Below are 17646 nucleotides of genomic sequence, written 5' to 3'. Positions count from 1 at the left end.
CGCTCTTGGAATTTTTCAAGTAGTTATAAACTTAATTTAGTTACAAACTAAATCCTAGGATTTAAACCAAGGTATTGGTACTTGAAAGTATACAAGAATATGTGTCTTAAAAGCCTCTTCTCACTGAGTGAGCTATCTGATCAAATTACTAAATAGAGTCACAGTTTTCTCTGGAAGTTTAAAGAATGGGGCCATTTTAAACAACAGAGTTGCTTTCTAACTAAACTTAACAAAACTCATGTTGAACTGGTTAGTGTTTTATTATTAAATCAGTTCTTCTACTTCCTTCTCCCCTTTTTTAGGCAACAGTAACTAGTGTCTTGGAATACCTGAGTAATTGGTTTGGAGAACGAGACTTTACCCCAGAATTGGTAGTATTACATCTTTTTATTTTCATAATGAAGACAAATTATGTTTACTTATATATGAGATATGACTCTCCAGTATTTATAGATAGTGTATGTATTATATGTAAAACTATGTATACTTGTTTCCAGTGAAATAAGGAATTTACACTAGAATGTAAATCAACGTACTACTTTCTTCATTGAGAAAGTCTCGCTTTGGGGGAGAAAAATGTCAACTAAACATTTTGATTTCTATCCTAGGACAAGCTGTTTATCTCATTGCAGGCCAGTAACAGGTCACAGACCCATTTTGAGTGGCACTGGCTTAAGAAGTTTGAAATGCATTTTCTAAAATGGCCTTGAAATCCAATTCACAAAAGCATATCATAAATAACAACAATAATAGCAAGCACTTCGTGCCAGGCATTATTCTAATGACTTCATATGTAATAATTCCTTGAGTCTTCTGATAACCTATGAACTATTGTTATTTCCATTTTACAGATAAGGAAACTGAAATCCATAGAGATTTGGTAACTTGCTTGAGGTCACACAGATTGTGCATAACTAACTAGAACTGAGACTCATGCCTGGGCAATCTGACTACTCTTAACAACCATGCTACATTACCCCTCTATTTTATTGCTTTATATTCACAGCTCATTTTTCACCCTCAAAATTGGGTAAATTTGGTGGGCATTATATAATTTATCTACTTAATCCTCTAAGAAGTTTTATCATCTGAAGTTAGATGTAATTTTTAGAAATAAATATTATTCGCAGTTGAGGATATTTGCAAAAGTGAGAAAGTCTCGCTTTGGAGAAAAAAAATGTCAGAGATATAATCTTTGCCTTCCAGAAGCTTAGAGTCTACTGGGAGAAACAGATAAATTAACATTGCAGTACAGTGTATAAGTTTGCCAACCTGCCATTCAACCAAGTGGCTTAGATAAGTCTCTTTCATAAGTATAATGACCATATTATTTATCACTAGACTTTCAGTTTACTTTTTTATATATTTTTTCTTTTAAATCTCTATATATACATTTTAAGGGAAAAAAACATTTAAAATCACTATTTCTGATTCAGTGGTCCTACATGTCTTACATAATTATAAATAATGTATATATTCTGTTTTTTTCTGGCTCACATTTCATTTATATATTTCTGTATAATAATATAATCACATAATTGCCATTGTCTTAATATCTCATAGTTTACTTTAATTCTCTCATTATTAACCGTTTGGGTTCTTTCTTATATTTTACAATCATGACTAAATTGTAAACATTCCTACTAATTTATTAGGGTATATTTAGAGTAGAATTATTGGATCAAGGTTTTATAAGCCTTTGTTACATTCTGCCAGATTGCTTTCCAGAAGAAATGAATGAGTTGATAATGCATCAGCAGTGGCTGCTTAAAGTTAGTTCTCTTCCCTAGAATCCTACTTTAAGTTGAATCATATGAAATTGCCATTTTTGTAGCTAAAAAACGTTTGGTTATCAGTAATTCCATATGGTTCAATCTAACATTTTATAATGAATTTCTCAAATTTAGCAAATTTATAGTAGTACTTCAAAGTAAATGTAATTTATATTTCTTTCAATGTCAGCAAAACAATATTTTTCACATGCTTTGGTATGTTAGCTAATACCTTCAATAGATAACTTTGTTCATATTCTTAGGCTACTTATTCATTGGAATCTAGATGTTGAACTTTAAATTTTTTTTCTGTCTGATAGTGACCTTTTATCACTATTTAATCTGTTTTTCTTCCTTTAATATTTTTAACTCTGTTGTAAGATTTTTTTCAAAACATAAAGATTATCCACTCAAGAGGTAATAATTCTGGCTTTTCCTATTAATTAGCGAAAGCATATTACCAAAAAATGTAGCTATACTTGCCAGGGGAACCATTAACTGTTTCTGAACCACTGACCAACTGATTTACTGAAGTTTAACCTGTTAATTCTTTGAGTCTTATTTTGAATAATCTGTCTCTTAAATCAATAGTGTTCAATTCCCCTAAGTAACCATAGCTTCAGAACTCTAATATTAAGAATATTAGTGTTTAAAAACCTGTCACAGGAAGTTTGAATATCATAAACTAGCAAAAGGAAAAAGACTTTTTTAGAATTTCTTTACTTGGTATTGTCTGATAGTTTTTTGAGAAATACAGCCTTATTTTATCCAAGTGTGAAGCTATTAAGGAAGGTTTTTGGCTACTTGGTTTTGGATTTCACCTTTATTTTTTACTATTGTCACAGTGTGCTCACTAACCTTGAGGAAAAGAACCTTTCAGCATAGATACATCTTAGTCGCTAGAGGTTCAAGCAACTTCTAATTGTAGAGACCATTTGAATGCCTGAATACTAGCTTTACATAGTAAATGTATGCTTGAAAACTTGAGTCAAGTTGAAACATATAGTAGTTTTCTTAATGTAGAAGAAAATTTTGCTCACTATTTATAAAAGAAACCTGGATGTAGATTGTTTTAAGAAAAAATCTTACCGATTTGTGGTTCCTTGATAAACTTTTTGTGTTGCGTAAATTGTTATCTAAAGTTCTAATAATCTTCAGGTTTCTCCAAAGTAATGTGTTTTTCAAAATAAACTCAGTCATATACACTGCTTATGAAAATATATTTGATAATACTTTTTTGGGGTGCAATTTAGTGATTATATCTCAGAAACTTTTATGAACCCTTTGACACCACCATTTCATTTCTAGGAATTTAACCCAAGAAATCAATCAGAGATGCTCTAAAACTTATGTTCAAGCATATTTATCACTATTTTTTATATAACAGCAACAAATTAAACATCCTAAATCCTCAACAATAGGAAATTGGTTAAGTTAATTATGGTGAATTCACAATAGACCATTCATTCCACAAATACAAATATTTTAATTAAGCTTCTATTGTGTTCTAACTCTAGACAGGGTTCTAGGAGTATAATATCAATCATTATACTCTCACAAAATTTGGGTAAAGAAAGAATAAACCAGCAGTGACAGGAAAGTATAATAAGTGCTTGGTTAAAGAGTATTTATATAAGCGCCATGTTGAAACTTATATCCCTTGTTAATCCAATTTAACATCATGGGAAATATTACGTATTGCAAGTAAAAAAGATGATACCAAATATTACCATATTATCATTATGGTGATGAAACTTTATTTTTAAAAGCTGTGTGTCTGCATAGGAAAAATATGAACATTTTAAAAATTAGCAGAAAGTTTATCTGGATGATTGTATTGCAAATTTATTTTTCCTTTGTGCTTTGTGTATTCTTTAGTTTTTCTGCATTAAGTATATCCTACTTTTATAATTGAAAAGAAAAACCCACTTTAAAAAAAGGGATGGGGATAAATTTAGCTTGCCATGGTATTTATACAAGTATCAAAACTTTTTATCTAGACTATAGTTCCTTTATATAGATATGAGGGACAAAGTTATAAAATTATAAAATGATTTGCATATCTGTCTATAGAAGGCAGAGAAAAAATGTATTTTAATTTTTGCAATGATTTATACAGATCGTAAAGTAGTTTTCTACCTATGAATTAGGACTTTAATTGTAATAAGAATCTCTGAAACTAACTCTTTGGGGATAGGAATATTTTTAAGTATCTAATGTTCTATGTGTCTATAGGTAGAAGATATAAAAAATATCACCTGGATGTCTAGATGACCCTTTGTTGTTTATATCTAAACATAATACAATTAAATGTTCTGTGAATTGATTCATAACAAATAACCAGGCACAACATTGGACATTTAAAAAACAAGTTAAAACATATGGTACAATATCTGCCTACTTATTACTTTTTTAAATTCCATTTAGGGAAGATGGCTTTATGCTCTATTGGCTTGTCTTGAAAAACCTTTATTACCTGAGGCCCATTCACTGATTCGGCAGCTTGCAAGAAGATGCTCTGAAGTGAGGCTCTTAGTGGTAAGTTGTGATATGTTGATAAAGAAGGATTCCAATTAAGAAAACACAGAATATTTTATGAGGATTAGACTGGGCTACATAATAGAAAAGCCCAAAATAACAGTAGCTTAAATAAAATGGAAATTTTTCTCAGATAATGTCTGAAGGTAGGCTGATCAGATTTAAGACAACTGTTACCCAGGCCTTTGAGTTCTGCCACATGTGGCTTCCATCACGCTTACCTCATGATCCAAAGTGGCTCCTGGAGCTTCTGCCGTTGTATTTCATTATAGGCAGTTGGAAAGAAGAGGAAAAGAAGGCCGTCCCTTTTTCAAAGAGCCTTCCCAGGGGTTCCACAGTACATCTGACTATATAGCTCACTGGCCAGAATTTAGTCACATGGCCATAAAAAACTGGGCAATGTTCACTTTTAGCTGAGTGGCAGTATGCCTAGCGAAAAAGGAGCTTCAGTTACTAAATAAGAGAAGGCAAGAAACTGGAGTGGTCAACTAGCAGTCTCTGGCCCAATGATTGTTTTGAATTTCTCCAATCAGACCCTTCCTCCAACTCATGCCTGCAACATTACAATAGAAATTAATTTCAAACCAGATTAAGCCCACTTCTAATTTTTTTCATCCCTCCTTTCCCCTCCACAAAATGTATACTTGTTCTCTATTACTCCAAAATACATTCATTGAACAACCATGTTATAGCCCAAACTAATTGACATGGCCTATACTCTAAGCAAAATGTACTTGCTACTCACTAAATGTTCCCTGTGCTTTGTTCCTAGACTTTATTTCCTCTACAGAAGAGCCACTTCCAATCTGCATCCAAATACCATTTGCTTTTCACAATCCAGATCATATTCTACCATTTCTATGATACTAACAGCTTAAAAGAAGCTCTTCATTCTGTTTTCCCAGTATACTTTACAATTTTTTAAGACACTTCACATACTTTTCCATTCATTAAAGCTAATATGTGGATATTTCATCTTCTGTGCTATTAGCAGGTAACATGGTATATTCAGCTTTGTCCATATAGTGCTTAGCACATAGAAGAATTGAGTATAGTAACATCATGGACGAGTGTCCCGCATTTGAATCAATACATGGCATGTCTGTTATAACATTACTTGATAGGTTATTGTGACTTCTTTGAAATGTACAAAAATAAATTTCATACTCTCTTAGACTACTTTCTATGTGTCTTAGTTCTGTCATTTTAACAAATATTTAAAGTGAACTTTCTAAAATGTATAGTTCAGAAACTACTTACATCATAATCGAGAGCCCCGATCTGGAATATTTTCTGGTATGTCTTATGCTGGAAGTCAGGATTTCACCCTTTCTCAATTGCAAGTTTTTTAAAATACTTTTATACACTTTTTTCATTACAGTCCAGTTAGGACATAGGCTTATTTTTTGCTGCTGTAGTTGGAACTAGGGAAAAAAAATTCTCCCGTTACCCTCTTTAGAACTCTCAATTCTTTTCCTTATTCGGGATATTTCTTTAAAAAATGATCTTAGATGTTTTTTGAGGGATCATTAACTCTAGTTTTCTCATTTTTCTTTAGGTTTCCTATTTTCCTGTGATTCTTAACTATCATCTAATAAAATTTTCATGTTTTCCTCTTAAAAGGAAATTTATTTCAAAGATACTAGGGTGGAACAGACTACATTTTGAGTTCTGCCATATGTGGCTTCCTTCCTTTTTTTTTTAGGACAGCAAAGATGATGAGAGGGTTCCTGCGTTGAATTTATTAATATGCTTGGTTAGTCGGTAAGTAATCCTTGGCTTTTGCTTTGTAACAGTATTAATGTTGGTAGAGAGTATTGTTTCCATTTTACAGTAGAGGAAATTGAGGTGCGAGGAAACAGAATATTATATTTATTATATGTATCACAGTTCCCTTAGTTTTTCTCTATAATAATGCTATAGTGAAGATCTTTATATATATATAGCTCCAGTATTTCCTAGGTGTAAATTCCTAGAAATAAGTCAAACGGCATTAGAGTTATGCACAGCTTAACGACGGTGATGTTCTGAGAAATGCATCCTTAGGCACTTTCATCAATCAGAATGTAGTTACACAAACCTAGATGATAAAGCCTACTACATACGTAGGCTATATGGTATACCACCATTGTATATGCGGTGTGTTGTTGACCAAAACATTGTTATTTTGGCACATGACTGTTTTTAAAACTGATTTGCTGCCAGTTTGCCTTACAGAAAGCTCATATCATTCTGTGTTCCCACTAAAGTGTAATGAGAGTGGCTATCTCCTAGTCAACATTGGGCATTTTCTGTTGATAAAATATTTCCAAACTTTTTCAAACTTGCTATAATCTATATATTTTCCTACGTGAAGTTTATAATCTCAGATACTTTTCTAGTCTACAATTTTTTTTCCATTTTTACCTAACTTAGGATAAAAAATAATCATAACCAATACAACTAGATCTTCTGTCATACCTGCATAATATTATATCAGTGGATTAGGAGGCAGACGATATTAGGAAATATGTTTCATATTCCCTAATTGTCCCAAAAATCTCTTTTGTTTAAACCAGGATCCAAGTAAGATGTACTCATTGCATTTGTTTGATATGTTTCTTACATCTCTCCATCAACCCCCTGGATTTTTTTCTTTGCCATGTATTTGTTGAAGAAATTGGATTTTTTGACTTGTAAAATTTCCCATTTTGGTTTTGGCAACTATATCTTCATGGTCGTGTTTAATGTGCTCCTCTATCCTCTGTATTTTCTATAAACTGGTAGAAAGGTCTAAAGGCTTGATTATAGTGTTTGTTTGACAGGACTCCATGAGTGCTGTTATATCACTTCAAGAGGCACATATCTAGTTGTCCCACTTATACTGGTGATAAATTTGATCACTGCACTCAGTAAAATCCATACTTTTTACCTGTTGGGTTTGTCACCCATTCATGACTTGCCTAGATTCATTATTTCATTAGGATTCAAAAATACTGGTTTTTCTATCATTCCCTATTTATCTATACCTAAAATTTTTTCTGTGAAACATATCTTCCTTTCAACAATTTGGTTGCCCTGAAATACAGTTTATCCCCCCTCCCCCCAAAAAGGCAGGATACATGCTAAATTCTTCCCCTTTATTTACTAATTTTTAGAATAATGATTTGTGGCCCAGCAGTTCCCAGCGATGACCAATAAAGTTGTTTCTGGGTTGAGATTATCATTTCGAATTTAGGATTTTTAACATTTGATACATTTCACTCCATTGCAATCTTATTGATGCTCAAATTGTTCTATCTTTGGCCAGTGGGAGCCCCTCAGGTTCATTCCTATGCTTTTTGTTCTATAATCTTAGTGGTCTTTTATAGTTTTCTTACTTTCTGGTATGTCAAGATGATTCGTACATATCTTGGACATTTCTAGATCTGGATCTGAATCTGGAATCAGTCTTTTCTCCTGGGGATGCTGGTTCTTCTTTTAAAGTAGAGAATGGTACTTAGTATCCACAATTTGGACGTTAGAGAAGCTAGTTGTTGTTAGGTTGGTTGTTGCATTTAGGCCTTTTTTGTGAACAGAGCGAGGAACTGTATTTTTAGAAAGAGAAAGATAAAATCTTGAGCTCAAATTGATATTTCAGATCTAATTTAAGATTACATGATTTTTCTTTAATGTTACATTTCTTTTCTCCTATGCTAAAAGCCTGGTTTCCAATAACATTAACATAATTGGCTTTATCCTATAGTATGCATATAATAGTTTCAGAATAACAATATTAAGTGTCACTGATAGAAAAAATGTTGAAATCATTTAAAAACTTTCTTGCAGTTCTTTTTGTCCCTGGTATATCTCACTAGGCACATATATCAGAACACTGAGTCTAAGACCATTTGAAATTATTCTCCTGTGTGTCTATGCCACCAATTTGATATATGGGAAGATTCATTTGGTAGAGTTTGATTAATGATTCTGTATTTTTTTTCCTGTTTTATAATTACATAAAACATTTACATTGTTCCAAAGTTAAAATTATAATTCAGGTTGCACTTTGAGTATTTTAGAATCCACCTTTATCATCCCTAGCCTCTTTTCTCCCTTCTGTAGTTATCCATTTCATTATTAATTTTTGGATTATCCTGTTGTTTCTTTTTAAAAGTCTAAGCAAATACAAATATCTGCATTCCTACATAGGCTTACAAAAGGTAGCATACTAAACATAACATTGTTCCTTTTTTTTCACTTAATCCTGGAAATTACACTGTAGCAGTGTAGGTATTTTTCTCTTTTTTGTAAAAGGTTTAGTCTTCTACTGTGTAGATGTACCATAGTTTATTCAACCAGTCTTCTCAGATGATTGGGTTGTTTGCAGTCTTTTATTACTGTAAGTAGTGTTGCATTTAATATCTTTAAGCATACACTCAATTATTTCTTTACTAGGTATTTTGACCAACGTGATTTAGCTGATGAGCCATCTTGATGTAGCTGATCTCTCAGGAATAGAAGATACTTGTGATGAAAGCAGCCCAAGTCTGAGGAAGTACAATGCCAATTAAAGTGCAAATTGCATCACATCTTCTACATTATGTGAAAGGTCTTCATCTTAGCCTATGCAACTCAAGTTGATATGCAGAAGATTGTGTATGGATTTGAATATCTGAAGTATCTGTTGAAAATCTCACCTTGTTTTTGATAAACTTTTTAAAGTTTTCTATTACCACATGCAAAACTGTATGATGAAATTTTACAAATGTCCTTGGTGCTGTTTCATTGTTTATATGTATAAACATAAAATTTTATTGAAATGTGTTTTGGTTACTAACATTTTGTTGACTGACTCTTGAATAAAATACAGTGGAGAAAGGTTCTGAGTATTAGAATTAAAATAATTTAGATTAAATGGCAAATGTGTTCATAGCAACAAAATTAAATCTTTCCCCCTTTAAGCTGAATACTTTTATTTAAATGATTTATTGCACAAAACCTTTCTTAACAAATCATTTTTATTAATACTCTAATAGATCCACTGCTTTAATTTTTCTGTCAAATCTTCTGTTCACATCACTCATATTTTCAGGTAGAAGTGCTTTCTACTTTAAAAAGATCCAAGTAGCAATGGTTTTTCAAATTGAGGTTTATATTTCTCACATAATGAGAAGTGTAGAGGAGCTGGTTATTGGCGTTGGTTCAGTGACTCCAAGATACCAAGGTCTCAGATTCTTTTGGCCTTTCCTTCATGGTAACGAGATGGACACTGCAGTTCAAAGCAATGTGTCTGTATTCAAAATGAAAAGGGGAGACGGAGGCATCTGGTCCCTTTCTCATAAAAGCAAAACCTCTAGAAATCCATAGCAGATCTGTGTTCATCTGTTGGCCACAAGTGTACAAGATGATCACCTCTAGCTCCACGAAAGGATGGGAAATGAAACTGTAAGCCTTTCCAGACTTTCTAATAGAAGTAGAAAAGGGAAGGGGAATTGAGAATAACTATGGCAACTAATAGTTTTCCCACAAGTTATAAATAGAGCAAATAAAATTTCACATTTGAATCTTTTATGTCTTCATAAAGCTGATTTCTAAAGATCGGCTTAATAGTCCAAGTTTTTTACCATAATTTAAACATTCTCTCATTGTTGGCTATCTAACATTTTTGGTGTTAATCCAATATAGAAAAGGCTACCATAAATACCTTAATGTATATAACTTTCCTTTCATTGGTGAGACGTTCCAAAGGGTAGGGTTGCAATTCATAAGAGCCTTATTATGAGTTAATACTGCATTTGAAAACCTGACTTGAGTGAGGTTTTAAAAATTGAGAACTTTTGTTTCTCATCTGATAATTCTGGTTTAAGAAGTTCAGGGCTGGTGCAGCAACTCTATGATAAATGTCCCAGGCTGCACCCAGGTTTCTCTTTTATTAATTTAAGCATATAGCTTTCATCTTTTTAGTCATGATATGATTGCTTTGTCTCTTGCCTCTCATCAACATTTCAGGAAGGATGAAAAGGCACCACCCCTTGTTGTCTATATCAGGAGAACAGCATTTCAAGAAACCCTCGACTTATCATTTGCTGAAGTTATGACATTTTTTTGTAAAGAAAGCTGGAAATAGTAATTTTTTAGCTAAGCACATTGCCACTGCTACAAACAATGGGGTTGTTAGAAAAGAGGGGAGAGTGGCTACTGGGTGGACAGCCAGCAGTGTCTACCATATAGAGTTTAGATTTCTAGCCTATAACTAGCTGCTAAAACCTCACATGTTTTGTTGATTTGATGCTGGGGGCAGGGCAGGTTTAATAGAGGTAAAGTGTCAATTATTGTTTTAATTTACATTTCTTCCATAACTAGTGGATGAACATGTAGTTACGCACACTTACACAAAAATAAAATTCATGAGGACTGGAAAGCATAAAAAAAATTTTCCATGTGAAGATGAGAAATTATTTTAATGCTGTTACACCTCTATTTTCTAGTAAGCTGGAAGAACTCTAATAATTATCAGAGAATTCATTTTTATAATGACTCAAGTTGGCATAAGGATATTTTTCAGGAATGTAGAGACAAGTAAAAGACATTTTAAGCCACTAATAAAGTGTTCAGACTACCAGTATAGCCATAGCGTTTAACAAGGCATTCACAATTAAAAATATCTTCTGATTTTAATGAGAAATTTAAGAGAAAAAGTTCCCCAACTCAACACAGGTAGAAAAAGTCTATTGAGAAATTATACATTTTAAATCTAGAATTTAGAAGTAGTTTTGAAAATAATAGCTGCCAAATGGTAGTTTAATTGGATCTGTGGGGCAGTGAAAAAATAGACTGCACCCATATATATTTTTTTTCACATAAAAGAACTACTACTTCTGGTCAGGAGAATATACATTTACTAAGTTGTGATAGTACTTTTATTAAAATTGTACTCATTTCTATTAATTTTTTAGAATTATTTCAACTGTGTCAGAATAAACTGATTAGAAGCTGAATTACATTAAAATTGATTCAGGTCACTGGTTCTACCATCTGGGAACAGAGAAAAATGTTTTAGAAATTATAGAAAGGTCAAGTTGACCTGTGTCCATATCACAATTATATTTTGCTTCACATGTTACCAACTCCCACCAAATTAAAAAAAACATGTTTCCCACATTGCCCCAGAATGATTTATTTGAGCTGTTTCTTGAAAACACACTACTGTGAATAAATACTAGGTTACCTATTTTTCAGAACCTATTAACATGCTATTAATACGCATTAAAAATCTACAAAAGAGGATGAATTTTCAAAATGTATTTGATCATAGTACTCATTTTTCAAAGAACACTTTGAAAAACTTATAGATTCTATCTAGTGTCTTTTTAACTCTTAAGACCCCAAATTTGTGCCAATCCGTTTATACAATCTGATGCCTGAATTCATTCAGTCTTCGAGAGCTCCATTAATATAATAAAAGTGAAATACGGATTAGTTTAAATGTGAATTCAGTGACTCCAGGGCATAAGAAAATAAGGTACTATTTTCTAAAGGAAAGCCATTCTACAGCTGTGTTCTAGAGAGACTTGGAAACAATTCACCAGGTAACCTTGGCTCTAGGATCCTGCTTTCCCTTAGTCACTGCATGTTGGGTTCTGCTATAGACTGAATATTTGTGTCCCCTCCAAAATGCATATGTTCAAATCCTAACCCTGAAGGTGACAGTATAAAGAGGGAAAGCCTTCTAGAATGGGATTAGTGCCCTTATAAGAGACCCCAGAGATTTAGCTAGTCCCCTCAATAGCAAGTGAGGGCACAGTTAAAAAACATCCCTCTGAACTACAAAGCAGACCCTCACCAGACACCAAATCTACCCTTCTACCGTGAGGAAGAGTCAATAAGGGAATAAAGAAAGAAGTTAGAAACTTCACTAGTACTTCCAGGCAAAGAGAGAAAAGCTGAAACTGTAACAGGAGTAAATATAAAAATTCCTTCCTAAAATACCTTATTTTCTTTGGCCCTGGAGTCACTGAATTCACATATAAACTAATCTATATTTCACTTTTATTAACAGAGCTCTCAAAGTCTGAATTCTATTAAAATGAAATTAAGTTTTTAAGCAATTTAGGCAGTCAGATATGACATGTCACACATACAATGTAAAAATGAAATCCTATATGGGCATAAAAATTCTTAAACTTGTAAGTAATAAAATCTAATGTGTGCTGTTTGCTTTCTTAAATAACAATTTCATAAAATCAAATTTGTTCATTCTTACATAAATGATTCTGATTGTTGCATATTTTTTCATATGCTAATTTATCAAACCCTTAGTTTTGCTTCTCCATCTGTGGTTAAATATCCATCACTCTAAGCAAATAAAAATGTTTAAAATAAGGGTCCTACATCTTGGTGTTTATTTGAAATCAGGTTTTCTTCATTTTGAATAGTTTAATTACAGTGTATGTTATGGCAGAATGTCTCCATATGCTTTAACTTGGTCTATGTTAAATTGATAAAATACAATCTTATTCCTGCTTAAGAGTGCATCTTTCATTATATAAGTTAGCAAATAGCTTATATCAACACAAATGTCCAACAATGTAATTAAATCATTGCTACTTGAAATACTTTATACATGAATAATTTAACTCTTTACACAGTTGAAGCCTTGCATTTCAGTATGTTCTACAGCTTCTGTATCATCACCTGAAATTTACCTAAAAAAAGAAAACATGAAAAATCATTTTGATTTTAGGGATAAAGAAAACAAGCCAAATTAAACATCAATTTTCTGCTCTATTTAGGAATTAGTTTCAGTCAAGAAACTTGCTATGTCAAACAACTTTTCATAATATTCGATAAAACAATTCCATTTTTATGAGATGATTACCTGTTTGGTGAATTGTTTTTCTTTGTTATTTCTATCTTTTGGGTATTTCACTGCTAATTATCATTGTGAATAGAAAGGAAATACAATGAGGCTCAAGTCAATTTTATTCTTGGTTGGTAGCTCTGGTGAAAAGATCTTTCATAAAGAGTTTAGTGATAAAAGACCAGTTAGCATTATCTAGCTTTATTTAATAGATATAGTCTAGAAAATTTGAAAAAAATTTTTTTCAATGCTATAGGATAATTTGCTATCTTAAAAGAATACTGCAGAAAATTTTCCTTTAAAAGTTAAGAATTAGTCCTTGATTTGTCTTTTAAATTTGGATTTCTTTACCACTTCTTCTTAAATCATTGTCCATTATGAATTCAAAAATCATTGAATATTAATATAAACATGCTACATGTTACCATATTAAATGTTAAAATTGGTCGAAATAAAATGAAATAGTTTTAGCATTTTAAATTTCCTCTAAGTTAACAGAACTAAAACACAAACAAAAAACACCAGACCTGAAAAATAATCACTAAAAACATTTGTAAGAAATGTGAATTCAACTTACAGGCAGGCATTGACGACACTTCAGCTGTTACAATACTTTTTATCCCTAGGTTTGATAAGCCACCTCTGATTAAGCCACATGTAAATGCTAAATACTAAAAAGAACAACAACAAAAAAAAATGTAAAAAATATTAAGGATTTACTGAGTAAATGGATAAATATGGCATTTAGTTAAAGCTTTGCTATTATTAAGTTATTACTGTTTGAAGAACGGGTGAAAGAATTTTTCAATCTACTGAAAATTCTGATTGAAGATTTCCCAGCTCCTTGGCAACTAAAACACTGACATATGACTTAAGCTCTACCAACCGTGTGCTCCAGTCCAGGACTCTCAATCTAGAGTGACAAAATCAAGCTGGCAACAGGTTAGAATTAGTTTTAGAAGCAGCAAAGGTGGCTTGTGTCTAATGTCTGCTGTCCGAAGTATTCTCACTAGACCCTCCCTGTGGAGTGATTGTGCTGTTTTTCAGTTGCTTTAACTTGTCATTCTTGTCTGTTTCCTGAGCTTTCCTCATCGATTCTGTAAGCTAATATTATTCCACTCAGAGTTTCATTTCTGCTTCCTATAACCACGAATCTTGATTTAAGACATAGCCTGCCACAACAAAAAATTATTCAGTTGAAAATATCAAGAGTGCCAACATTGAGAAACCCTGTGTCATGTAGAAACCAGGAAAAGGAGAGGGACTGAGCTACAGCAGAGAAAGCAAGGACAAGAAAAGGAACAAGAAAACCAATAATCCAAAGAATTTTTGATTATCTACATTTTCGTATTGTATTATATGCAATAACGTATCTATAAATACAGAATATTATTGTCTTATAATTAATATGTATAAATAGGTACTAATAAGCAATTAGATCTAGAATCATGAGATTTTGAGATGGAAAAGACCTCAGATATTTTTTATAATATAGGGATTATTATGACCAGTTTTACTAATGAGGAAACTAAGGTCCAGAGGGCTTATGTAACTTACCCAATGTCACAAGCCTGTAAATTGTGGAGCTTAGCTTAAATCTAGATTTAGTTGGTCCCAAGTCCATGTTCTTTACACTATACCTACACTGCCTTTGTGTTAGTAATTTAGGTATGGACACATTTATACGGAAAAATAGCAACTTACACTGCCTCAGATATTTTAATCACTTAAAAGGAACCCATACATTAAAACTTGTCATCTTTCTTTAATACAACTGTCTACTTCTTGATTTCTACATGAGTTTGAAAAAACAAAAACTACACAAAACCCAGAAACACAGATATACTTAACACAAAATATGTATTCTTAGAAACAGTGTTAACTATGTTTAAAACTATTTTTTTAATTTATTAAAGGAGATTGTAAATATTAACTCTGAGGTCGATAATTTTGCACAGCTAATATGAGTTTTAAAAGCTTGAGTATCTTTTCTGATATTTTTATGCTATATTCAAAAATCTATTCTTAATCTACTTTTCATTGTCATTTAGTTAGTGTTTCTTTAATTGGTCACTATAAGCCTACTTAGCCACAGTTTAATATGTTATTTTAATATGATGAACATCTGTCTCCTATTTCATAAAAAAGTGTTTAAACAAAAATGAACAACTGTAAAACCTATTTTAAATTCAAAAGTCTGTTGTGATTGGCATTGTACTTTTCCCCATGGTTCTACTCTTTTCATGATAAAAAACCTTATCTTCTATTCCATTAAATACCTTAGATGCATGTTCTAAATACTGTTTTCCTGCAGACATTTGAGTAAGCAGACGAAATTTGTTGTCCTGAAGTACATAGATGCCCTGTTCCAAAAACATTAAAAAAATCCAAAGTTAATGTATTCTGCAGTCCTTAAAAATCACTTCTCTTCAAAACAATTTTGAGGTTTTTTTAATTATTAAAACTCTCTTTTCCATTGGTCAAATTTCTTTACATGAAGGAGTTTTGCAATGTTCAAGCTGAAGAGCTGTTCAGCATTTTATGACACTGATATTTACTGAATGCTTTTAGAAACTAAATATACAAAGATGCATAAGACATAGTCTCTATGCTTAACTCATCTTAACTCACTGTCTAGTATGCAAAAGAATTATAAATACTTGTCCAGTTATATATTATTAACTCATATCTAGAATGTCAATAATCAGTTACTTCTTCCCATTAGCATTTCAAGTACTTTCAAACTATGGTTGGTATTGTTATATGAAAAACTAAATTCTATTGGTAGCTACTAGATACATTCTTTTAATTTTTTTTACTCTTAATCAAAAGGCCAAATCCACTCTATTTCCTTGAGCATTATAAAATAAATCTATGTAAATGCATACTTTTCCATGCAATCTATTAATTTTTATATTAACAAAATATTTTGAGAACAAAAAATATGACAGCAACTGAACAATGCACAAGTTATTTAAAAGTTAAATATGGTCTATAAATTAGACTTCAGAAATTACTCTAAAGATATAAATGTAATATATTTGTGGTTCTGCATATTAATACTGCTAAGTAACAACTAAGGAAACAAATCCTAAAACCTTTGTCATTCTGACATTCTCTACTTTTTAAAACTTAAAATAACTTATTTAATTGGGGGAAAGAAATAGCCATCATTACTAACAATTGTCTGTCTTTATTCACTATATCCTACTAGATAAAAAAAGTAATGACTTATTAATAACATGTAAGAGAAACATTTCAAAGTTGACTAGAATTTTGTTTTAAATAGGTAAACCACTAAAATAGGACATTTATATTAAGTTACAGGACTTAGAAAATAGGCCTTAATTTATCTAAATACCTGATGATTTGTCCTTAGATTGTCGATTTGTTTCTTGAATACCGTAGTCCAGAAATCTTTACAAATGAACTTCATGATGTCTAACTCATCTTTGAACCTTGCAGTATCTTTTGTAAACCTGAAAAGATCAACTAGGAGTAATATAGTATTTTTCTTCCAAAGAAAGTGGTAGAGGCAAATTATTAACTAATTTCCAAACACCAGAACAGCACTGAATATTTGACAGTCAAAGTGATAAGTATCAAGCAAACTAGATCCCATCTCAATAGATTCATATTCTGTTATACAATTATGGGGCTAAAATTGATCTAACAGTAGAATCTAACTATTATACCTAAAAATTTTAGGTACAATTCATCCTAGCATATAAAAAAAAAAAGCAAAAAGCTGAGGATGATCATGTATTGTTATATAAAACAAAGTTCAACTATTCAGATAGTGAGAAAAGAATTCTTAATAGAATTGTTCTATAAATTGGAAGATTATTATATGCATAAACATGGACTCTAAGGCATTTCCATTCCTGTGCATGTAAACAAAATCACATTTAGATTACAGAACCTATGGACCTTAAGTAGGAAATGCAACAAGATTTTAGGTAGTTGTTTCAGTACACCAAAGTTTTTGGAGAAAAAAAGTATAAAACATAAAATATATTTTTTCTTCAAATATTAAAATATAAAATTTGAATAACTTAAAATAGGACCTAAAAAGAAATTTCAATCTGTGAATTAGAAAGGAGAAGAAATAAAATTTGAGAATTAAAATTAAAGTATCTTAAGTTTTATACAATCTTTTGAAATAGATCATCTTTGTTCATAACCTACCTGGAAGAAAATTTTCAAATCCATACTGCTCACCTTTCTATCAGTCCTTGTCCTACTCGAAACCCCATGTTTTCCAGCTTAGTAATACAGCGTCCATTTTCCTATTTTAAAAAATAATAGCTTTGAATAATTTTAGAATGACAGAATATTGGTATTAAAAATTGTTTTAAAATGTTGGCTAAAAATATTAATGTAAATATATATTTACATTTTTTCACTGAAACACTGTAAGAAAAAGTGAATTATAGGTCATACTTGAATTTTCTTAGTAATAATCATTTTCATAAGGCAATAAAATAAACAGGGAACTGTTGCTTTATTACTTTT

At 31.5% G+C, this 17646-nt stretch overlaps 2 protein-coding genes across 5 annotated transcripts in view; one reads left to right on the top strand and one right to left on the bottom strand.

Moving 5' to 3' along the window:
• GEMIN2 (gem nuclear organelle associated protein 2) overlaps positions 1–9152 on the top strand; it is a 17011-nt gene extending 7859 nt beyond the window's left edge. For all 3 annotated transcript variants that reach the window (XM_006913457.3, XM_025047921.1, XM_025047922.1), the window contains 4 exons: positions 303–371; positions 4200–4310; positions 6016–6074; positions 8727–9152. In XM_006913457.3, the coding sequence (XP_006913519.1) occupies positions 303–371; positions 4200–4310; positions 6016–6074; positions 8727–8766 (279 nt within the window). In that variant the 3' untranslated portion in view covers positions 8767–9152. The remainder of the gene's footprint in view (positions 1–302; positions 372–4199; positions 4311–6015; positions 6075–8726) is intronic.
• A 119-nt stretch (positions 9153–9271) lies between these two features.
• TRAPPC6B (trafficking protein particle complex 6B) overlaps positions 9272–17646 on the bottom strand; it is a 15109-nt gene continuing 6734 nt past the window's right edge. The window contains exons 2-7 of one of the 2 annotated variants that reach the window (XM_015590606.2): positions 17353–17420; positions 16493–16610; positions 15411–15494; positions 13709–13802; positions 12916–12976; positions 9272–9735 (exon numbers count right to left, since the gene is read on the bottom strand). In XM_015590606.2, the coding sequence (XP_015446092.1) occupies positions 12945–12976; positions 13709–13802; positions 15411–15494; positions 16493–16610; positions 17353–17420 (396 nt within the window). In that variant the 3' untranslated portion in view covers positions 9272–9735; positions 12916–12944. Of the gene's footprint in view, positions 9736–10713; positions 12977–13708; positions 13803–15410; positions 15495–16492; positions 16611–17352; positions 17421–17646 lie in introns of those variants that run through there. The other variant, XM_006913456.3, reaches the window with a different exon arrangement.

The sequence above is a fragment of the Pteropus alecto genome, unplaced genomic scaffold (genome assembly GCF_000325575.1).
Source record: "Pteropus alecto unplaced genomic scaffold, ASM32557v1 scaffold104, whole genome shotgun sequence".
In the NCBI taxonomy this organism is placed as follows: domain Eukaryota; kingdom Metazoa; phylum Chordata; class Mammalia; order Chiroptera; family Pteropodidae; genus Pteropus; species Pteropus alecto.
Note: the sequence above shows the minus strand (reverse complement) of the source record. Positions and strands in the feature narration are given on the sequence as shown.